We start from the raw sequence: 25,063 nt of genomic DNA on the forward strand, positions 1-25,063 counted from the left end.
GATAGGGAAAGCACACAGTGAACGGAGGAGGACTTGTGGGTGATGTGACGGTTGGAGGCCATCTTGGGCATAGCGATCATGAAAAGATAGGAGGTTTTGATTCTTGGAGAAGTAAGGCAGGGGAGTCAGCAGAACGGATAACCTTGGACTTCCAGAGGGCAGACTTTGGCCTGTTTAGGAGACGGGATGACAGAGTCCCTTGGGAGGCAGTCCTCAAGGGCAAAGGAGTCCAGGAAGACTGGACATTCTTCAAGAAGGAAATCTTAAAGGCACAGGAGCAGGCCGTTCCCATGTGCTGAAAGACGAGCCATCGGGGAAGACCACCAGCCTGGCTGAACAGAGAGCTCTGGCTGGAACTCAGGGAAAAAAGGAGAGTTTATGGCCTTTGGAAGAAGGGGCAGGCAACTCAGGGGGACTACAGGGATGTTGTGAGGGTATGCAAGGAGAGAATTAGAAGGGCCAAAGTCCAGCTAGAACTTAACCTGGCTACTGCAGTTAAAGACAATAAAAAAATGTTTCTATAAATACATTAGCAACAAAAGGAGAGCTAAGGAGAATCTCCATTCTTTATTGGGTGTGGGGGGAAACATAGTGACAAAGGATGAGGAAAAGGCTGAGGTACTTAATGCCTTCTTTGCCTCCGTCTTTAAGACTAAGACCAGTTGTTGTCTGGGCACCCAGCCCCCTGAGCTGGAAGACAGGGATGGGGAGCAGAATGATCCGAGAGCCCCCATAATCCAAGGAGAAATGGTTAGCAACCTGCTACACCACTTAAACACACATAAGCCTATGGGATCCACCCAAGGATACTGAGGGAGCTGGCAGAAGTGCTCACCAAGCCCCTTCCCATCATTTATCAGCAGTCCTGGCTAACCAGGGAGGTCCCAGTTGACCTGGAGATTAGCCAGTGTGACACCCATCCACAAGAAGGGCCAGAAGGAGGATCCAGGGAACTCCTGGCCTCTCAGTCTGACCTCGGTGCCAGGGAAGGTTATGGAGCAGATCACGCAGTGAGTGCCATCATGCAGCAGGTACAGGACAACCAAGTGATCAGGCCCAGTCAGCATGGGTTCATGAAAGGCAGGTCCTGCTTGACTAACCTGATCTCCTTCTACAACAAGGTGACCCGCTTAGTGGGTGAGGGAAAGGCTGTGGATGTTGTCTACCTGGACTTTAGTAAAGCCTTTGACATCGTTTCCCACAGCATTCTCCTGGAGAAACTGGCTGCTCATGGCTTGGAGGGGCGTATGCTTCACTGGCTTAAAAACTGCCTGGATGGCTGGGCCCAAAGAGTTGTGATGAATGGAGTTAAATCCAGTTGGTGGCTAGTCACAAGGTGTGCTCCCCAGGGCTCAGTACTGGGGCCAGTTCTTTATCAGTGATCTGGATGAGGGCACCCTCAATAAGTTTGCAGACAACACCAAGTTAGGTGGGAATGTTGATCTGTTTGAGGGTAGGAAGGTTCTACAGAGGGATCTGGACAGGCTGGATCCATGGGCCGAGACCAACTGTATGAGGTTCAACCAGGCTCAGTGCCAGATCCTGCACTTGGGTCACAACAACCCCAGGCAACACTACAGGCTTGGGAACAAATGGCTGGAAAGCTGCCTGGCAGAAAAGGACCTGGGAGTGTTGGTCAACAGCCGGGTGAATATGAGCCATCAGTGTGCCCAGGTGGCCCAGAAGGCCAACAGCATCCTGGCTTGTATCAGAAACTGTGTGGCCAGCAGGACTAGGGAAGGGATCGTTCCCCTGTACTTGGCACAGGGGAGGATGCACCTCAAATACTGTGTTCAGTTTTGGGCCCCTCACTATAAGAACGACATTGAGGTGCTGGAGCGTGTCCAAAGAAGAGCAACAAAGCTGGTGAAGGGTCTAGAGAGCAAGTCTTATGAGGAGTGGCTGAAGGAACTGGGCTTGTTTAGTCTGGAGAAAAGGAGGCTGAGGGGAAACCTTATTGCTCTCTACAACTACCTGAAAGGAAGTTGTAGCCAGGTGGGTGTTGGTCTCTTCTCCCAAGTAACAAGTGATAGGATGAGAGGAAATGGCCTCAAGTTGTGCCAGGGGAGGTTTAAATAGGATATTAGGAAAAAATTCTTTACAGAAAGGGTTGTCAAGCATTGGAACAGGCTGCCCAGGGAAGTGGTTGAGTCACCATCATGGACATGGTTCAGTGGTTGTACTTGGCAGTGCTAGGTTAACGGTTGGTCTTGATGATCTTAAAGGTCTTTTCCAACCAAAATGATTCTATGGTTCTATGGTCTAAAGAGGGACCCAAATCTGACTTCTGACATCAGAGTAGCTCCATAAAAGAGTTAAGAAATGCATGGAAATAGAACAAAAGTATCTGACAATGGAATGAGATTTTCAACAGGGATGTGAAACTAAAATGTACATGACAGAGAGCAAAATATAGCAAGATATCAAATGTTTACACTTCAGACTGATAAACTTTTTTCTTGAAGAAAACTAAACAGGACACAAAAAGTAAAGGCTCTCTAGATAGCAGAACCATCCCCTATAAAGCACTCCTCAGTAACGTACTCTACAAGTATCCTATGCGCGTGGGGATTTTTGCACTCTGTTTGTTTTTTAAGTTTACTGTACTTTCAAGAACACACACTGAATTGGAGCATATTGCTAAACGGCAGTGATTTATTTTTGCAAGGTTCAGGGTCTTAGGTCTATTGTGGTTAAACCTGTTGAAATACTGAACTCTCTTTTCATACATGATTAGTATTACAGAGAACATCTCTGAATTTACACCTATACATATTATACCATGCCACTGAAGTGCCTACAGATTGCACTTATTCCTGTTAACGCCAGCCCCATAAAGGTATACAGGGAGGTGTCTAGGGCATGACAGGATTTTACGAAAAACTCCATTCCCGTTTGCACACAGTTTACATGATACTGAACACTGAACCATGGCCCAGGAAAACACATGCACCCCTACTTCATTTTAAAGAAGAATTTATGTCCTGCTAAGATTTTTCTAAATCCCTACTTCAGGTTTTTGTATTGTTTTGTTTAATTCTCCTCCTCTTTGACACATATCCTTGACACAAACATAGGAAGTGATGTTCATTGTTTTCCACAGGGACGGGTTTAGAGAGAAAGATAGTATCTTTTGCCAGACTGACTTACATAGCTAGAAAAAATAGGTGAGCTACTGGGTTCAAAATCCTTTCTTCACATTGTCTAGAAGAAAGCAGAAAATGGCTTCATATGCTCAAAGTGTTTTTGCTTCTCCCATCTACTGTCAGTTAATCTAACAGAGAGATATATCCTGTCCCTCCAGATCTCATTTCACACAACTCCAAAGACCACCATAGTCACAACAACATTGTTTACAGCATGCTCATTATCAAGCTGCTGTAAAGCAGCAGGAATCTATGAATCATATCTGTGTTTAGCAGTCTGAAGTAAGGACTCACGCCTCACTTACCGCCTCCACTTCTGCTGGGTCATACCAGACATTAATGTATGGATGCTGTAGGGCTTCATCTACTGATATTCGCTTGGCTGGATCAATGACTAGCATCTTTGATAAAAGGTCCCTGGCTTGGCTGGCTAGAACAATGAAATCAGATAAACACAGTATTAGTACAAAACAATCACTGCCTCCAGAGGAGGGTTAATTGCGTTAGGAAAGTAACAATGACACAACCCCTTTAAAGATTCTTTGTACATACTTCAGCCCCATACCTTGTTATAGAAAGAGTTCTTCAGTAATCTTTTTAGGTTGGATTCATTAGTAAAGTGACAACATTAGGGCTGCATACCATAAGTCCCGTAACAAGCTTCAATGAGATTTTACATGATGTATGCAGATTCCATGTAGAGGGCTGAATAATATACCCAAGAAAATTGTGCTTGAGGTATCTGCATTATTGCCAGGATCAGAAAACTAAGGTTCGCATAATGAAGTCTAAAACCGTGGCGCTACTAAATCAAAGCCTGAAACTTACAGGTACTCTTACAGTGGCTCACAGAAACATCCAAACTTTTCTGTACATTTTAAAGTTTTTCACTTAGGCCGCTGTGAAGCATTAAATATTTTAGTGAGGCACAAGTATCAGGCTTATCTTAGGGCATCCCATTAGAAGCGATAATGTCAAATCTGTAGCCTGGGATCAACACATAATGATATGGAAGTGCCTCGGAACTGCTCAAGTCTTGTTTGGCCCACGTAACAAAGTTTAAATCAGTGGGACACATCATACTCTACTACAAAAATGCATAACCTTACATGTACATTGAGTTTTATGTTGTAACATTTATTTGTTTTACCTGATAATATAGCCCATTGTGCCTATCAGAACACAAGCTCATCTTTATATTACCCAAATTGGTTTTTACTGTTTAGAGTTTGTAACAAATATAGTACCATCTAAACCCATGTAAAAAATGTTAACAATATATGTTTCTAGTATTAGTATCAATGTAGTGTTCTAAGCTCTTCCATGATCAAAATTATTTCCTGTGTAAATGAAAAAGAAAATGAAAGGAAAAAGAGATATAAGTGTAAAAATATCATTAGGTATCTCATCAGACATGGGTAAGTAAAAGTGAATCTATTTAAACCATTAATATTACATTACGGTGAAATATTTAGGCAGTGCATGGGATCATACAATGATGCACAAGTAGAATTTTTTTAATGAATGGTTTCTTTTTCTGTAACTATATCTTAAAAACTGCCATTCAGTATGCTCAAATGCATGTGCTTCCTGTATCCAAAAGAGAACAGCACTGTTTTACAGTAATTTCTGTTCATTAGCTCCACATCCAAGAAAATTCCATTATGTGATTTTCTTGTAGTAGGAATATAAGATTCCGTGTATCCAAAAGCATCTGCTCAGACCTTTCACTTTGCTCCCAGAGCCAAGACAGCAGCCTCGCAATGAAACACTAGTTAATTGGAAGAGTATTCTGGGTAATATAATGACATGCAAATTGCAAGCAATTGAAAACCATTACATGCCACCATAGTAAGTGGCCCCAAGTACTCAAGTGGAGCAGAACTGATACACAGTACAAGTTTGCAGGGGTTCCAGAGCTGTGACAAGAAATCCTTTCTATACTAAACACACATCAATCACTCTTCCAAATTGCAGGTCAATGCCCTGTTCAAGTAAAACAAGATTTCAATATATGATTAAAATCATTGCAATTTATATTTTACAGAGGTATATCTAGTCACACTGTAATTAAGTTAGTGCTCTACTTCACATATCCAAACCGACTCACAACGTTTTCCAAAAGAAATGTACCCATAGCAGAAATTAAACCTCAGCTCCATCAAGACCATTTTGGCTGACATTTCTAATATCTTTCTATTTTCTAGTAAAGGTAGAACTACGAGGCAGGCATCTGGCTGAACTGGTATTTTTCACCTAGAACAAAACAGTGCAAGTGCCAAGATCTTCTGATGAAGTTCTACTGTTACTTTGTGTTCCAAGTTTAAGCATGAGAGTAAAGCAACACCTCAGTTCCTGATGGTACAGAAACATCACACAGAAAACCATGGGATTATGCTCAAGACATCAATGATAATGTATGTTCCCTTGGCTGCCCAAGCACCTGGGTCTCCAAAAATCATTTGGAGATGATCATTTGGAGATAAAAGCTGCCTCTTGGCTGAACAAAACCCATGCAGTCATTCATCTCTGCAACTAACTGCATTAAAAGGGACTGCAACTAGAGTGAAGAAAAATTGGGGAAAAAAAAAAAATCTTCATTGCGTTGTAGCTGTTGACATGTGAACCATGTCCCTTTGTCAGACATACCTTTGAGTTTGTTGTGTTCCGAGTCAGCTGGGAAGAGAGAGTCTGGAAAAAGTTTGGGGAAAGTGAGGCCAGCATACTTGGGTCTGTTCTCAACGTAGTTCCGTACTGTCGGCTGCAGCTTCTTCATGAATTCTGGACAGGGTGTTCCCAGCTGCTCAATAACTTTATTCCACTGATCAATATCTGAACATCAGTAGTTAAGGAAAACAAAACGCAAACCCCAGTGTAGTGTCTTGACATTTCTGTTTTTGAGTGTTCTCTGAGAATCCTCAGAGGTGTTTAACTCCCTTCATGACATCTTTGCAGTCGCTATCTTTTTTCGTCATTATGCCTCCAGGTCCTGCCTGCAAAGGGCAAAACTCTCTCACAGCTGTACTTACTTGAAGACATTGTGCAATCCTAAAACCACCACACAGCTCCCTCTTTGGGTCAACACTTGTTGTCATTTTTAACTTGTAATCCAATGACTTGCACTCCCTTTTTTTACATGCAGGTGATTGCCTCTATGAGGCCTAGTCTACATGGGCACAGCAGGGAAGAATGACATGTTCACCTGCCCTCTCTGTTCAGTCTGTGGGGGGGGTGAGACCCAGCTGGCTCAAAGGAGCTCTGCACAGGACAGAAGTCACCTTCAGCTCTTCTGTTTCGTGCTTCTATGTTTACTCTCTCCAATAACTTCATTGGTGCTAATTTTGCTAAAACCACCCAACCAGCAATCCTTCAAAAGCAAGTTGTTTGATTTTATAAGAATGCACTGGGACTCATTTTCTTTAGACAAATAATGCCTCAGGTAAAGACAGATATTTATCTTTAACTGCAAATGTGACAGCTATCATTGCTAAACTGTTACTGACTAATAAGAAACAGGCTCTGATGCTTAAAAAGAAATTGTATTACTGGCAATTTGTACTGGGCTTTTTTTTTTGTTTGGGTGTTGATTTTTTTAGTTTTCCGGAAATACCAATTAGGCATCTGATAGGTGTTTTGTAGTTCTTCCAGTCATGCTCAGAACAAGCCTTACTGTGCAAAAAAAAAAAAAAAAAAAAAAAAAAAAAAAGCAAATGTCTATAAAATCAGTACAATCTCTACACTCTACATCACACTGTCTAATTCACAGTGATAAGAATCTGATGACAACATAAAAAAAAAAAAAAGGAAGAGTACATGCAGCCATGGGTACATTGATGCTAAGAAATGTGATGAAGGGAGTTTCATTAAAAACATACTAAAAAAAAAGCTTTTAAAATACAAACATTCAAAGCATTTCAGCACAGTTGTGGTTTTTTTAAAAATAATTCTTCTAAGTTATTATTCTCATGAGTGTCATAAGTGTGGAGGAGTTTCCCAAATACTGAAGACTGTTCCTCACAATCTAGGAGAGAAATCAGGTCAACAGAATGAAGATAACAAGGAAAAAAAATAATAAAGTCAGGCAAAAAGCAGCTCTTTGGTAGAGTAGCAATTTCAGATTTTCAAATAAGTGCTTTAGTTTGGGGAAACGGAAACTTAGTATTTTCACATACCTTGAAAATTCAAGACAGACTTGATTTTTGTTCACCTGAACTGTCTTATCTGAACAAAATCAAATAATTCATTTAAAAATTGCAGCTTTACTAATTGAAAGTGTTTAAAGGAATGAAAACAGTTTAAACATATGCTTTAAGAATGCTGAAACACTGTTTTGAATGGTTTTAATTTCAACTGAAAAAAGTTGCTAGAAATAGCAGTGGTCTGCAAAGATTTTTCTAAGTAACTTTCATTTTTTAAACTAAATCAAAGATTTATGTAGAACAACCCCTCCCCCCCACACACTCCTTAGGTTGTATGTATCTTGTGTTGTCCATGAAAAATATCTTTTTCTCAACAGAAAACTAAAGAATTCCAACAACAATAAAGTTATCCAAGACTATACCTGCTCAAAGAGTATATTGAATATTTCATTAAACATTTTATTAGAAAATGAAGTATTTTGACATTTTAAACTTGTATTCAAGTTAACACACCTCATTGTTTGCTGGCTGGACTATGTCTTTCTGAGTAACTTGAAAATATAGAGTGTGTAAATGCTTTGCAGAGAAGAACAGAGCATACAGAAATGAAGGTGCTGTTAGTTGTGCCAAGAGAAGCTAAATGGGTGAGAAAGCCAAGCTATAAAAGCATCACTGGAATCATTACCTGTGCAGATTGAATGAAGGCCGTTTGATAAACAGGACTCGCTTCAAAGCAGATGTCAGAAGCTTACGCTTGTACAGAGCAGGTTTAAACATTTAATGAAGGCCAAAGAGAGAGTGAGCTTTGGGATTATAGAATGTTGTGGGACTTGGACATGTTGAGAGAGAAGATCTGGACGCTAGTAGCTCTGGATGTGTATGATAAGGGAAAAGAGTAAAAAAAAGATCCCAGAATAGGGCCTACATGGTGGGAACCAGTGTCAACGGTGACGGAGAGGAGAGGAGGAGAATCCTCAGACAACAGGCCAGTGCCTGCTGCACACATTTCTTCTAAGCTGATGGAAAGGCTCTCACTAAGAGACAACAGACAAGCAGGCTACCACCCACGACTGGAAGATTTTAAGAGATGGAAGAAGCTTCATGAGTCATCAGTGCAAAGATGACAGCCAAAGCCAAGGGAGCTGGCAGAGCCACCATGTTCTACTCCTTGACTAACCTTGATTTGCAGGAGGACAGCACTGGAGTTTTTGCAGCTCTGGTGCTAAGGGCCAAAAATGTCAGGCTTTACCTGACAGCAACTTCATGTCAGCAACTTCAGGGACTGGTTTTTAGTAATCTGAGTGACCTCAATGGATAACTGTGCTTCTTCAGTGTATTATATCTGACTTATGTTGCTCAAATACTGCCAAAACCCTTAAATAAAATATATCCATTTGCTCTTTATATATATCTATACAGACACACAAATTGACATGATGAAGCACTCAGGACCTGTTTTTGTCCTAATAACAGCAATAGCAAAACCATTCCTAGTACAAGCAGGTGGAGACTGACCATTTTTCAGTCAGATGGACACACACATTTTCTCTCTAGTATTGTTTCTCCGCTTACCTAGGCCTTACTAGTACTGGATTATATTCTGAGGTCCAATTCATGAAAACATGCAAGAATGTAATAATGTTCTTGCTGAATACTGGTCCAGCTCCGTTTCATTGTTATGTTTTATACAGTCACTGCTTGTAGTGCATCTGTGGTGTACCTGGCAATAAGAGGTTGTACCTGTCACAGTACGAGATTTAAAGAAAAAGTTTTGAAAAGTTTTAAACCTGCTTTAGTGAGGTGGGGGGGTGGACTAAATGATCTCCAGAGCTTCCTTCCAACCCCTACCATTCTGTGATTCTGTGGAAAAATTCTGGGGTCTACTTATTGAAGCAAAGAGAAGAAGCTTTCTCTAGCTGGCAGTCAGAATTAACTTCAGCAATTCTGCAGAAGTTACTATAGAATAGTACAAATGTAACTATAGAACAGTCTTAATGTGAATCAAAACCTACTGCAGGTTACATTAACCAACGAGTGATTGTGATTATAGGTGTTATTTGCACACTATCTGAAAAAATGGTACTACCAGTTAATGATCACATAACTCTGACAGATATTTCCCAGACCAAAAAAAGATTAATCTTTATTTGAGTGAAAAAAACTTAAAAAAACCACTTCTGCTAACAGAAAACCCTGTTTCTCCCCTTGAAATTAAGCAAAGGTGGACAGACTGGAAGTTGGAAAGAATTACAACCCAAAATTCTGGAAGATGATGAAATGTCTGCTTTAAAGCTGTTTGAATCACCTCAGCTGTCCCTTGCCCCAAACAGGATCAAGGAGAATGTGTCAACTATACCCAATAGCATCTGTATAACTTAAGATGGAAGAAAGGATCTCACCTGGATTTATTAGTTTGTCCTTGGCACTAACACAGCGGCATTTTTTACTAACACTAAGGCAGCCAAAGTTACAGCAAAGAAACTTATTTAAGAATATAGTTCTAAAATGTGTATCATTTTAATGAAGATTTATCTTCGAGTGAGGCCTCAGGTTGCCTCAAGCTTCCCAACCACCTTTTCTCTTTGCACTCTAACACTGTCTTAAGAATTATTCTCCTTTGTTTTCTAAATAGTGGGTTATTTACTTGAAAAATAATCAGAATCTGAACTGCAGATTGAGACACATATTTTTCTAAAGCAAATGCACGAAATTTCCAATGGGAAAAAAATATTTTGAAAGCACAATAAAGTATTTCTATTGGAAAAATCGGATTTCATAGTGAAGTCATCTATTTACAGGCTGAATGTTTACCATTACTTTTGTTTCTGTTCCATTGATGCAATGTGTGTTTAGTATTTCAGAAGTGTGAATTGAGGACCACCATTTTGTTCCTTCAGTTGGCCTGCAGACTTCAGTTAAATTACCTTTTTGCAAATATTCAAACAACTGAGGAAATGGAGCTTGGCTATAAGGGAAAACTTGCAGTTCTTCTCTGTCAATCAGGAAATATTAAAAGCATTTCTATAGTTGCACAAATTAATAGCTTGTGATTAAAAAATGAAATCTAGACAACAGATTATTATCTTTATACTTAAGCTAGCTAGCCTCAAAATGGCAATAATTTTTCTTTTCCTTTCCCATGTTATGTCTAAATCATACATTTTTCTGAGTGAAGGACTGTACTTTCTTATGTTCAACAGCAAGGTTTTGCAGGAGGAGATGCTGTTTGCTGTAGTGTGTTTCAGTTCTACTGCAGTACAAATAACAACATATTATGGTGCATGTGTAGTTAAGCCCATTCACTCTTCCCTAGTTCATCTCTTTTTCAATCTCAAAATCTTAAAGGAACCACCTTTCTGAAAGTTTTTTCCTTAAATGTGCATGTTCCACCAGTGAAAACTGACTGCCTTGTTTGGGTACAAATTTTTGATGCTCCTAACTTGTCAAAATTAGAGTAATTACTATGAGCAGCTCTGTATTTCCCTCTGCAACACTGAATTGTTGCACCAACTGTAAAGTTGATAGCTCAACCAATTTTCTTTTTTTTAAATTGGATCTTTTTTAAAAAAAAAAAGTTAATAAAAACCAAGCTAACCAACTTCACTGTGGAAGACATCTGTGTCAGATAATTACTTTTTTACACAGTCCTGTAATTTACATACCAACACAGTTTACAAAAAACACACAAAATAAATTCAAAATGCTAGCATCTGAGAAGACAGCAATTTTAGAGCATTTCCTGTTGCAAGGTGAACACTTTGAGAAGAATGTGGCATTTGTAAAAATTTGACTGTAGCAGAAAATATTTTGCAACTATAAGAATAGTAGATTCTATTTATATGCTATAATAGAACAGGTGGTGATAATAAAAACACCATGTAGCACATAAATAAAATTACTTCTAAAAGATTACCATTGATCATTTGGAAGTCCAAAGATCGCAGTGTTGGTTGTGTAGCTGTCATTAACCCTTTGGATGCATATCTATCATGACACCTCCACTAAAATTTTCAACTGCTATTTTTTTTTAGCTGGCACTTCATGCAGTTGCTGAGCATCTTTGCTTACACAGCAGCAAGCAAATCAGTGCTTAGCGAACGGTCCAGATATTGCAGCACAGGATTGCAATCTTGTCGTCAGACAAGTATTTCCATTTCCCTCATGGACGTCTCCTCACCTCATACAAGTATCTACTTGTACTACTCCAGGCTGTTTCTAGACTTCTAGAACCTTCTATTGTGGCATATTTCTGTCTTTGTAATGTGCACAGACAGATGCATGATGATCATGTACCTAGCCTAAGATGCAGCCTATAAACATTAGCATTATTAAATACCTTCTAAATGAACTGTTAAACTGTGCGTAAAAACCCTATACCCCAATCTCTGTGACATGCATAACATGATTGCAGTTGTAGAATAAGGCTCTGTAAGGGATAGCTTGTATGCCCATCCGTGATTTACACTAAGAGAAGCTGACATCACCCTAACCTTACATCTCTCTACAGAATATATACTTGTCTCCCTGTAAGCATTCCCAAATACAGAATTTAAAGGCACATTCTTCCTTGTCTGCCCAAAATGCATTCAGCAGTTTAAAAAAAAAAATTAAAAAAAATCCACTTTCACAGCTCACCAGAGGACTAAGGCACCTTCTTAACTCCTTCAGATCATGTATGCATGAGAAGAAGTGCTATGTATGGTGAGAAAAGAGGAACAGTCTTCCTCATAAAATTTTGAGAGCAACACATGGAACAAGAGTCAACTCACAGGTGCAGTCAGCTCTCCGAATTGTTCCTGAGGCAACACAACAAACCATGTTGCTGTTTTCTCCTTGCTTGAGGCAGAAGTATATCCAAACTTCATGATAAGAGTTTCTCTGTAAGCAGAACTACTGCTGTCAACCTTGGAAAGAAGTGTCATATAACTTTAAAAAAAAAAAAAAAGCTTTAGCTCACAATTAACCGCATCATGTGCATACACCAAAAATGGTAGAGGAATAGTAAAATTTCAAGGATGAGTAACGACCCAGGGGATTTTGGACACCACAAAGCATTCACTCACGACTGTAGTTTAAAAAAGAATAGAAGTGGATTTTGTTCTCAGCTCCACCCAAGTGATTTCAGTGAATTCCAATGGAGTACAGGAGTGGAACGGAGCTGCAGCCTAGGTAAGCACTCCACTCTGCACTTCCTCAAAGGCATTTCCTATTTTTCTGCTTGTGAATGTTCCATGACCATGTAAGATGGCTGTGCTTTGCCACAGAAGTTGTTTCAGTTAGCTGAACGGACCATTCAGTTCTGTAAACAGAAACAATATCCAACAACCTATACTCCTTAACTGCTGAAAAATGGCAAATAGTAAATTTTGCAGTCAAACATATGACTGACAGTCCACTTCTCATGAATATTCAATCTTTCTGTTTCAAAACTGCTTTTCACAGTTATTTATGCATAAAAATGGACACAAATTGGTATTAAATACTCGTTAAATCACAGTGTGGTTGTGAAATGAAGTGCTGTCTGTGAAGAAAAAATTGCTGATAACAAATTCTGGTACACTGCCATTCTTAACCCATTTTACACTCATTTTATATCAGAGGAAGCTTGCTTTTTATGTTGTGGTTTTGTTGTTTGGGTTTTTTTTAAGAACCAGATTTCTAATTACTTTTGCTCCTTCTACACTTAAATACATCCTAAGTATGCTGCCCTCAAGCTTTTAGAGCTCAGAGTCCTTGCTGATGGAATTATACTGCTGCCCAACTCCATCACACATCGGAAGAAATAATCTTTTTTACAGAAACACTAAGCATTTTCTATGCAGATTTAAGGAAGAAGATGCCATGAGGTCATCAATCTCAGCAGGCTGGGTCTGCCCTTGCAACTCTCTGACTGGTTTTCAGCTGCACAGATGGGCCCAGGAAGTAGAAGTGCCAAACCCCTGCCAGGGGCTGCTCAGCAGCAGGGGAGAGGTGGGGAGGCTGGGTTTGGAGAACAGGTGCTCAGTGCCCTGAAAGAAAGCAACGGCATCATTCTCTGTTCACTCATGGAACAGCAGAAGAAAAGCAGAGCAGTACATAAAACGCAGTGCAAATTCAGCAACGTATTATAAATACAAATGAAGAACGTGAACTCAATTACAGAACAATCCCAAACAAATCAGCAGCTGGTAATGCCAATTTCTGTGGGGCTATTGTAATAATAAACAGCACATAATGGTTTAATTATAGAGGCTTTGCGTGATTTCGTTTTAACAAGTATGCAGCTGTGTCAAAGAAATCAGTTTTTGAAGTGCTATATAGGACATGTTCGGTTCTTTTTGTACTTACTTGGGAATTTCTTTAAATGATATCTTATGAAACGTGAGTCTATTAACATAAAACCAGCTCCGACTAGAAGACTGAACTACGCTACCCCCCCACTTAAATTTCTCACTCCAAATCCACAGAAAACACAAGCACAGCGTGTGCCAAATCTTCATGGAGCACAAATAGGTGCTAATGAGTGACATTAACACATAGAAGGGAAAGGTTTACTTTCACATATGCAGATGAAATGTGCTCCAGATCATATGAAGACTCATGGAAGTTTTAGCGTTCGCATACGATTGTCCAATATTTTGGACAAAACACTAATCAGAATCTTACTAGACTGTGAAAATATTAATGGTATCATTGCCTACTTTAATTTCTTTAATGCTCTTCAGATATTACTTTTTACACATTTTAATCAAAATATTAAACCCTTTAAAGTGTGAATAAGGCCAAAAGTGAAGTGCTAAACTGAATTAGTAAGTATGGATATATATGTGTACACACACACATTCAGAGAAAGTTACATAAAAATGAATAATGCCTGGAAACAACTCTGTCATCTAAGTACTGATTTTAAATTAGAAGGAAAACTTGTACACGTCATCTCCATTTCTCATTCGTGTAATCCTAGAGACCATGAATCACTGGAGTTAGACCAAGCATACATGGAGCTCAGCTGCTGTTGTGCGCAAGAGGAAACCACTTTCACAATCTGATAAATAATAGAATATATATCAACGCTTTAATAAAGCATCAAATAAAGCAAGAATTATGGCTGCCTCAGTCCTGAATGCAAAATGGTCTCTGAGGAAAATGTACATATACCTAGTCTGCTTGGACTGCCTGTCCACTGATTTAATGCATTTATCTATAAATCACTTCTTGTTGATGTCTAAAATACATTCTGCTTTCACATAATAGCTACATGTACTTCAGTAAAGGATGACAGACTGAAGTCAACTACAACAGTTTCCAAGGAAATTCCCAGCCTTTTGAGTCATCAAATTGCTACAAAGTTGAGTGACAATTTCAGTCTTGGGAAGCAGAAGTCACTCCCAAATTGAAGCCATTTCCTACTTTTCTACTTCAATACCACTTGCAGCACGAACAAGCAAAGAAATAAGCATTTCTAAAAGTCATGTCCAAGTTAACATACCTTCTTCCAAAATGCAGAACCTCTCACACACCATCCTGAGGTAAACAGTGACTTGTGCCTACCATGCTACAACCTGAACTTAAAAAAAATCTGTCATTTACAAAACACACTCCCCCCCCCCCCCCCCCCCCCCCCAATTAATAGAGACATTTATAACAACAACACTAAAAACAAGTGGTCACTGGCTGCAGAAGGAGATTCTGATGAACCATGTAGGACATTGTTTTCCATCTCCTTATATATAATCACTGTGCGTTTCAACCTAAGACTTTTACTGAGAGGCAGTAATGTTTTATTGACATTTTGGCTTGCAAGGATTTTGCAGTGTGACTTAACCCAGCTCTTTAGATACAGTACAAATGTATGTCAGCACTAGTCTAGCGGGAAGGGGCTGGAGGGGAAAGGGTTGGAGGTACCTACTGAGGCCAAAACAGCTACTAGGAAGGATACGATCAGTGCCAGGAAACAACACAGCACCTTTAATCATTTCTCCCATGATGCACCCTACTGACCACATGTCAACTGAAAACAAAAATGAAATGAAGGTAAACAAGAAAACAGGAACAGAACAACAAATAAATGAGAAGACTTATCCAATCATGCCATAGCACACAGCCTGCAGCCCACATCGCAGGCACAGACCTGCCTTTTGCTCTTTGCAGATGCTTTTCTGCCTGAGCGTTCAAGTTTCATGACAACGTAACAGGTCTGAGAAAAATCGACTCCCAACAGTTTTCTTTACCCCAGCATGGATGAAAGACAATACTATTAAATACAGAAAACCAAGTGAGACCCACAGCTGGCTACTGTGTCATAATACAACTTTGTAATTAAAATTTACCAATTAATTTTGTCTTTTTAAAGTTTTCATTTGCATTCATTACCTAGGCTTATACTGCTTTGTATTGTAAATGAATGCTGGTCTCTGTATTCAATGAGGATATGCAAATTGCTTTTCCTTTATCCTTTCAGTTACCAGAGATCCATGCATATTTTCACAAGCTGAACTGCCAGAAGCCACAAAAGGAACTTGGGTCCTTGTGAAGACATATCCACCTCTTATTCAGGGGTATGAATAGAATTTGTTGAGATCATTCGACTCCAATAATGCTTTAGAGCCTGTTGGCTCACTTCCATTGAATCTCAGTGAAGCCAGCAGTCCATAATAGGGGTCTTGAGAATCTCATAAGATTTCCATGCTGTGATAGGAAATGGTGATTTCTAAATAGGATGGTTGAGACACAGAAGCACTAAGCTGTACTTGCTGCATTGAAATTCAGAGCAAAACAGGGGACTATTTACCTCGTACAGAGAAGAGCAGTTCAGCTGGGTCAAACAAAGCTAACCACAATTTACACTGGAACAAAAGATGAAAATCGGACTCCTTATATCCAGTACGGGATTAAGGTAGCGTTTTCCCCCACACTAATACCATGAAACCACATTACCTCTGCTGTCCTTGCTCTATGTTAAGTCACAGGGCAGGGAAGCAAGAAAAGGGGCAGACTGGTCTCTCAGGGCCAGAAACTGCGGGGAAAAAATGGAAGCGTCATGCTTGCTTGGTTAAATTTACTTTTATAATTTCATATTGAGCAACAGTTTAAAGTGGATTTGACTTTGAAGGCAAATGTCCTGTCTGTGGAAATCTTTACATGCCTGGGTCTAAGGTTCCCTGTTGCTTTATTTAGCATATGAAAAGTTTCATCACTACACAATAAATAAATCAATAAACAAAGAAATAAATAAAAGGCTACTTGTTTGGAAGCAATAAGCAAACCTAGAGATGCAAATTATTGCTGCTTTCATCACAAGCTAAATGGCATGCAAAATATCAGGAAAAGAAAGCAAGCAGTTGTTTGTTCATCTGTTATTAATTCCTTTTTATTTTCAGAGGCTGCCTTCTGACATTACAGCTCTATGCTGTGCTCAAGAGCACACACACAGAAGTTGAACTAGTGACTTACTAAACTGTAAACTCTGTAAAGCAGGCATGATTATTCTCCTCTATTCCTGAGGTTTTGGGAAGGAAGCTCTTTGAAAATTTCCAAATGAGAAGAAGCAAAGATGAATATCTGAATATAACCAACGTCCAAAGAGAAAAAACCTGTGCCTTCTTGACCACTGCCTCTTTTTCCTCTCCTGAGCCAATTAGAAATAAGTCAAATTAGAACCCAGAGTTTCACTGCATGTTTAAGAAAAGTAGTTAGTTGGAGGTTAGAAGTTTCAGCATATACAGCAGCAGCTGTCAGAAGCCCCAGTTAAGGCACTGAGACTTGTGCAAAGCTCCGTAGAGGACTGCAGTACAGAGACCTCAATCCTCAATTTCAGTTAGTCTAACATCAATCCAGATGTAGAGTAATTTCAATTTTACAGGCATCAGTAAAACAAATGAAACACAATCTCCAAACATTTTGCACTAAACTCTAACGCACTGAAAATTTACATTCGGTTGAAGATTTTTTCCAACTGCAAGATATTCACAAAGACTGGCAATGCTCTACCAACACATGGAATATGTCTAAGCTTTAATCAAGTGCAGGCTAACTTATAGTCACAGACACCTCTGTGTGACTCTAGGTAAAACTTCAGTTTAGCAACTATTTGCCTTGATGTTTTAGCATCGCATGAATCTGAGTGTTAACAAATTAAACCTACAACTTTTCATGACTCTCTGAAATGAAATTGCTGAAATTTGGGTAGCCCTTGATGAGAAGCCCCCTCATCATTAGAATACCCATGTCATGGATTACTAATAGTAGGGGATTTTTAATTTGTTCAAAATCTCTACAAACCAGATTATTGCACAGAGCTCCTCTGAAATGCATTCCTGAGTGTGTACATATACTTCAAAATATAAGTAAGTTTTCCAAAGACACCAAATGTCTCCTTGGCATAGCAACCTTGAATGAATGCCTACCACAAACCACATGCAAGTGTTTTCCTCAACAAAGGAAATATTTCACTCATACAGCAATCTTAACCTCTGGGCCACCTCCTGGTTCTGATTCCATGCCAAACATTTAAGAAATACCCTCTACAGTGATTGTGTCAGAGCTGTCTTGCAAAACATTTGGGGAATTCATCTGTCCTCCACAGGAACCTCCAAAATCTCCCTGGGGGCTTGAATAGAGTTTGGGGAGGCTGAAGACAAGTTGCCCTGTTGGCAGACATGCCTGCCTGCCACCCCCCCAAACCTTCCTGTGTCCTGGGGAAGCAGTCTGTTCTGGCTGCTGACATGGCCCTTCACAGGGAAGGTGACCAGAAGAGATGGTAAGGAGAGAAAGGAGAGTTGGGATGGAAGAACATTAATAAGACTTCTATTACTCTTTGTGCTTTAGTCTCACATACTTCCTGACCCAAATGAGTGCTTGTTCATCCTTTCACGTTTCAGATTCCCTTCAGCAAAGGTGCAGAAAGACCAGGAATTGTAGAACTAGCCAAAGATATTTCTATAGGGAAAGGATCCAAGCTAACCTTCCATGAACACCTCCCTTGTAATGTGGCTGTGGATGCAATTTCCTTTTCCGTGCCTGCGGAAGGCTGCTCCTACCATGCTGGATGAATTGGAAAAAGCATACTTGTCACTCTGATATGGAAGACCCCATACTGGCCCTGTATTCTCTTCCTGCCAAACTGCAGGTTCTCTGGAACTTGGCAAAACACAATGAAAGGGAGACCATTAGGAAAATCTGCAACTGCCCTTGCTAAAAATCCTGCTGAGGTGGCTCTGTAGACCTGCACTCAGTCAGTTCCGCTTTGCATTCCATGAAATGCATGCCACGTGAAACTCTGGAGACCAGAGATGCAGGTGCAGCTGAATGAGCTTTGCTATCTTTCCCAACCTCACGGGCTAGTTCACACTCTGTCTGCCCAGAGCACGAGAATGTCACACACTAACATTTGTAATAACTCCTGTTTTAGTGATACAGAAATCGCCCCTCTGCAAGCTGAAAAGAGATGATCATGTCCTCAAAACTGACTTGGGAAGACTATGATAGACATATTTATGAAGCAAATCATGATACCTGATTTTATTTGTGTAACTGTAGTCCAAAATATTTAGCACACATTGCTTTTTTCCAATGGCTGAGGTGCAAACTCTAGTAAAATTTCAAGGTGATTGAGTATGCCTGTCACAAGACAGGGAGCTTCTCTCTCCAAATGCTCCTAAAATGGAAAGACACCCTGCTGGGTAGGACTTCCCTTTACTGCCATCTCCATTGTTGAGTGGTCCTGCAGATCTGCACTGAGGTCAGCTCTGAAGAACCATTTATAGGCCCTTACTTGAATTTTCAGGAAAAAAAATACAGCAGTCTGCACTGGACACTGTACCTTGTTTTTACACGTTTTTCTGTTATTTCTATGCAATAAAAAAAGGACATGGTTTATAAAAATACTTGATAATTCTTGGTAATACATGGGCGAAGCTGCTTTTTTCACAAGCTTCAGATAGCACAGGTACAAAGGCTTCAGACTGCCAATGCCAAGGAAAGTTTGCGATGCACAGCACTCCTAATGACAATTGCGAAGATGGCTCAAATGCTTGAAAAAGATTAAAAGCCTCCCTAACCCACCAAATCCTTCCCTCCCTCAATTTTGTCTAAATCATGGCAAACTCCTAGTATTGTGGCATTCCAATCTCAAGACCTCACTGAGATACCAAAAACCTTCCCTTCATGCTTGTATTTACTATATGCACGGATTTCAACATGTTTTAATAAGTGCTCAGCACAGTATCAGCTCAATCCATTCAGATTTCCTGTGAAAGTCTTTCCATTCTAATTTGAAACACCACTTTCCACATGATGTTATTAAAATCTTAATATTTCTCAGTAACAGTAATAGGGTTCCAAAGTGTTTGAATATTGCATTATTGACTTCTAATTTACTACCTTTAACTGAAGCCGCAAAACACTGTAGAGTACAGCTACAGTCCTGACAGATTCTAGATGGAACTAAGGGAGTTGCCACAATTTTACATGTGTGATAATTCAAACCAATTCAAACTCTCTCTCTCTCTCTCTCTTTTTTTTTGGGTTTTTTTTTTTTTTTTTTTTTTTTTAGAAAAAACTTTCTATGACTTCCAAACTGATATGCATCATGCCTTCTTATGACACAGCTGAGCTGTCACTCTCTGGGAGTCAGACTAGGAGATGCTCACCTTGATCTGGCATAGACAGAATTGATCTGCAGTAGACAGGCAGGTGCCAGAGCCTGGCGCACCTGGAAAAATGCAGAAGGAGGTACGAATCACATTCAAATCTGTGCTCTTCCTAGGAGGTTGGCTCCTAGGTTGCAATGCCAAACAAGTGCTGAAAAACTATAGTTTTTCCTTGGGAACTTGTGCTCCACTGTCCCTTTCAGAACAGCAGAGCTTACAGAGGGACTGGAAGGGATGTCAGAGGATATTAAGAGGCACGTGTATATTAAGAAAAGGCCATGAGAATACTGAGATGCAAGCTCAAGAATGAGTGGAGGCATGAGGAATGACCATACCCTTCCCTGTCTCCCATTTTCTTTTGAATATAACAATATAAAAAATTTATTGCAGTAAGAGATTCCCTGGCAAGATTCTCCATAGGTATGTGAAACACACTACACTGCATCTAACAGACTAACATTTAAAAAATGCTTTGCAGATCCTGCAGTTGCTAGCTTCAGACCCTATTTTTAGCTTAATTTAAATTTTGACTTTGAAGTATCTCTTCCCAGGTCTCAAAGAGCATTCAAGTACACTTGCTTTACCTCTTCCAGCAGGAATCCCACAGGTAGTCTCTCCTACTACAATACAAACAGATAAGCATATCATTTATGTATACTTATATATCTGATAAGTGATACGTGATTTTGAGTGTGTTCCAGTCCTCTGCATTCATCCCAACCAAATACATACATGTTTTTGACAAAAGACACTTCAGTGCTGTTTTGACTACAAGTTCTAAATTCTCTGCTCAACTGTACCAGTGAAACTCAGCTTAAATTAGTACAGTTGTCATCAAACAAAAGCTGATTAATGGCATAGAAAGGAAGAAAAGGAAAAAAAGAAGACATTTGAGACTATCCAATTTTCCTAAGTGCCTGAAAAGGCAAATAACTTGCCTTGGCTGAAATTCATATGAGGCAGCAGTAGGTGTAGCACATGCCTACACCTCAACACTTGGCCACTTCTGAAACTGCATGTTCAGACCCACGCTGAAAATCTTTAAGGTGAGTGTTGGGAAATGAGCAATGGATCATCTTCATTGTAGCAGCTGGGATCCACTCCAAATGCCACGCAGATCACAAAGAGCATGGGGATCTTAATACTAAGTGGAAATTGCACTATAAACTCTTAGAGTATACATATCTGAATTAAAGAAAGAAAGAGAATGGTAACAGCCAAATCGTCTTCACAGCTACACTGAAGTCTCTTTGAGACAGACCTCATCTCATATGAGCAAACTTCCCCCAATAAAATCATCATAATTCAAACTCTTGCTGTATTCTGAGAAAAATCCTGAATCCAAAACCAAATACCCAGGGAGGAATCATCCAGTTGAACAAAATCCAAACTTAGACATCAATGCCATCATAGCTAACAGACACTTAAGCAGCAGGCTAATGCATACCAGCTGATCCAACTTGGAGACCCAGGTCAGCCATTCTTAATAGTCTCTTTTAAGTAATCCTGATGCTAATTGTTGGCCTTAAGAAAATACTAGTGGGAACATGAAAAACAATGGACTGCACTAAACAAAAGTGCAGATGTTTTATTACACCAAATCTTAGGAAAACCCCCAACATGCACTCAAAACACTAGGATTATATCCACTAATAAATGCAGATCATATTTCAAATGCAAAGACAAGTTCTGCTAATGAGTGGTGGAAAGGCAACATCTTTTCCTAACAGACTTTCTTGATTTAATTTTTTTCCCCCTAAGGCAAGCAATTTTTTTAACATACAAATTCCTGGGAAAATACAATAGAACACTCTCTGTCAGATGTTGAGAGCATCTCTTAATCCCACCATTCTCAAAGACAGCTGGCGGACAAAGGAAAATCTGTCCACAGAAAACATTAACTTGTCTTCACAATCCATTTTGGATGTTCATAGCTACATAGAATAAGTTTGGATTTTTCTTCTTTCTTGCTATCTTAATGGTATTTTATCTTTTCACTGTCTTAGACTCTAAACTATTTGCAGTAGGAGTTTTGTTTTCCATATTTATCACTGTAATCCAGGCCTAGCCAAACTGAAGACACTCGGCTATTGTCACAATATATTTCTATGACTAAATCACTGTTTCCCCTTTGATCTGCTGAAGGACTCACACATGAATTTGCTAGAGTACCGTCCTTTACATGCTTCCCCAGTACTGAAAAGAAATGCTTTTTGATTGCTTTATTTCCCCACTAAGTTGTGTTGGGACATCACTGTGGTCTCAGCAGCTCAGATCTTAATAAATCTATCATCTCACTCGAAAGCATCCAGATCATTTTAAGTTTTCCTTCCTCTTAAAAAAAACACACAGAAATATATTTCCAATCCTTAAATTGAAATCTTATGAGATTTTGAAGACATTATTAGCTGGATCTGAACACAGCTTTGGGGAAGGTCCTGGAGTTTTCCAGTATATTTCCAATAGCATCCAAGAATTTGGGCAGGTTTTAGCTGCTCAAACTCTTTGTGATTTAACTAAAACAAGAGTGGAATAAGCATCGAAGAAATACTGAGCAAGAAGCTCAGAAGTGGACTACAAAAGCTTATCAGAACTTGCCAGGAATATTTTGATCTGTAAATCCATCTGGAAATTGATAAAAAGGTGGATTTCTTTTCATGAGGGTCTGACTTCTGACAAAGAAGTGTCCCTGACAGTGTTTTGAAATGTCTGCTTTAGGTGAGTAACAAGGAACAAAGGTATCTGCTATGCAATTTCTACTCGGTACCCTCCAGGAGGCTGGAGAGTGGTGTTATTTTTCTGAAAACCAGCTGGCTCATCACAAACTGACAGCATTTGAATGGACCAAGCCTCTAGCCCTGCTGCCTCTCAAGTGTCCTACTAGGTCAATTAGATTAAATACCTCAGCAATATTCACAGAGCAATCATTTTCAAGTACTGTTTGGCTTTCTGCTAATGAAAGTAGCAGTTAACTGAACACGTGTTCAGAGAGCATTTTAATAAAGGTAAGAAACATACACATAATTTTGAAAATGCATAACTTACTTACATTTATACTAAGCAGGACAGTTACCATATACTGGTACCTGTAGTCTACACAGATTTCAAGGCTTTCTTATAGTAACTTAGAGTTTCTTATTTATGTAGATGAGATGATCTGAAATGAATCTTCTCCATGTTTTTATTTCCATGAAGACTTTAAAAATGAAATTTAATTTAAAGTCAGCAGCACCTAAGTGCAATGGTGACTCAGTGCGATGGTTTAGTTAATCTTCTTAAAATTTTTCTTTCCCTAAAACTTTCTTAGGTGTATACTGTGCCATACATCAATGTTCTTACTCCAGGCTAGAAATGAGTAAGCTCCTCATATTGATACCAAACGCACACAGTAGACATTCTTCTGAATAATTAAAAAGAATTGAAAATTTGAGTTTCTGTACAGACTTGCCTCTTTCAGCTAGAAAACCCACTGCTGGAAGGCCTTAAGCAGCCCAAGGGAAGCTTTATTGTAATGTTGTTCTGTGAAGTTTACCTGCAGCTGCGTAAACGCTTCTCCAGCTCTTCCTGTATCTAGGAGGCAAACTAGATATGCTCATCAACAGGCACGGAAGGAAGGGAAATAATATGGACCCATACACAAACCAGTCTTTCTAACACTGAGAACTCTTATTCATGGGGTCAAACTGGTTAACAAATGAGTATTGACTTGGAAATGAATGTACAGGTTCCATTTTTTTCTTTTCCCCCCTCCCTTTTTTTTTTTTTTTTAAACTTCCAATGAACCTGAATAAACCCACCACTAAAGCGTGGTAGCAGTTGTAACCCAGCCCACATACACTGCATTTTAGGGTATGGGATTTCCAATGATTTAAAAATTAGGACTATCCCACAATTTACACAATGTTTTCTGCGTTGTTCAAAAATTCAGTTTTTATTTGTAACTGATACTGAAATGTTTAAAAGGATTTTAAAAATATTCTATTGCTTTCCCTGAATAAGACACTGTCACAAGAGATTGTTGTCACAGCCAGACAGAAACAAAGTAATTCTCACATCTGAATGATTTTTTAAAAGCTATGTTGTTTAAATTATATAGCATTTATTTTTTCTGGAAATGGGCAGAAGAACACGACTCTTAAATATAATTTGTTGTTGAAAAAGGAGACCAACGTACTATCCATGGTGCTACGTTTTTTACACTGAAATAGTTTTTTTTTCTGTATTCTAGTTGCTTATCAACTAAAAACTCAATCAGACTTCTCTCCAAATAGATTAAATGGAAATATCCTCAGTATTTACAGCTGAACCTCAAGTATATTATAGATCATTTAGTTTTTCTTTGTACATTAAAAAAAGAGGAAAAAAGCACAGTATTTGGAAGAAGAGTTATGATGGTGTTTCTGAGGTGGTGTTACCACTGAAACAGAGCATAACTATCACACTGAATTACTGGCCTCATGAATGCTGGGAGCTGCTCTGCAGATTCAGATTACAGCAGAAGGTGGGTGTGCAGCCTGCTCCACGTGCTGCAGGAAAAGCTCAGCACCTAAGAAGTGACAACCTCAAAGCTATCCACTAATAATAAAACACACCATTCTTACTTCATTGTTGTGTTTTGCATCCAATAACTTTCCAGTCCATATTCCTGTATGACTGGAAGCCAGTACAAAATGTTGCTCTTTCCTCCTCAGCAAACAGGAGGTACCTGCATTTTCCCCATTTACCTGTTAGTAAAGTATAACTGCATCTTAACCTGGCTACCCGGCAGAGCTCTGTTTTCAGAGAAAGCTGACACAGCTGTGAAAATAGGACAGGCAGGACCTAACTCTGACAAACACTACAGGAATCACTCAAAAGCCAGAGGAAAAAAAAAAAAAATTACTTCCATGACTACATGTCTATAAAAGCTGGGTTTTCTCCACACCAACTGCCAGTATCTGCTGATGCCAGATTTTTATGGTGCCTTTCTGCCACCCTGCTGAAAATAATATGCCTTTTTATTTCTGAAAGTGAAAAACATGTTATGCTGCTACATTTTATTCTGATGGGCAAAATACACACTACTTACACTTCCCAGCCATCACAGGCAGGTTGTCTGGCTTAGCCTGTGATAAACCAAAGGCTAAGTAGACACCTCCTCTTTTGTTTT

The 25,063-nt window shown here is 39.4% G+C and overlaps 1 protein-coding gene across 9 annotated transcripts in view; it reads right to left on the reverse strand.

Moving 5' to 3' along the window:
• Window positions 1-25,063, reverse strand: part of MAPK10 (mitogen-activated protein kinase 10) — a 188,435-nt gene that overhangs the window by 42,683 nt on the left and 120,689 nt on the right. For 8 of the 9 annotated variants that reach the window (XM_075751348.1, XM_075751341.1, XM_075751340.1 and 5 more), the window contains 2 exons: window positions 5,796-5,978; window positions 3,452-3,576 (listed from right to left, as the gene is read on the reverse strand). In XM_075751348.1, coding sequence (XP_075607463.1) covers window positions 3,452-3,576; window positions 5,796-5,978 — 308 coding nt within the window. Of the gene's footprint in view, window positions 1-3,451; window positions 3,577-5,795; window positions 5,979-15,203; window positions 15,276-25,063 lie in introns of all 9 variants that reach the window. The other variant, XM_075751343.1, reaches the window with a different exon arrangement.

Source organism: Balearica regulorum, chromosome 4 (assembly GCF_011004875.1).
Source record: "Balearica regulorum gibbericeps isolate bBalReg1 chromosome 4, bBalReg1.pri, whole genome shotgun sequence".
NCBI classification, from domain to species: domain Eukaryota; kingdom Metazoa; phylum Chordata; class Aves; order Gruiformes; family Gruidae; genus Balearica; species Balearica regulorum.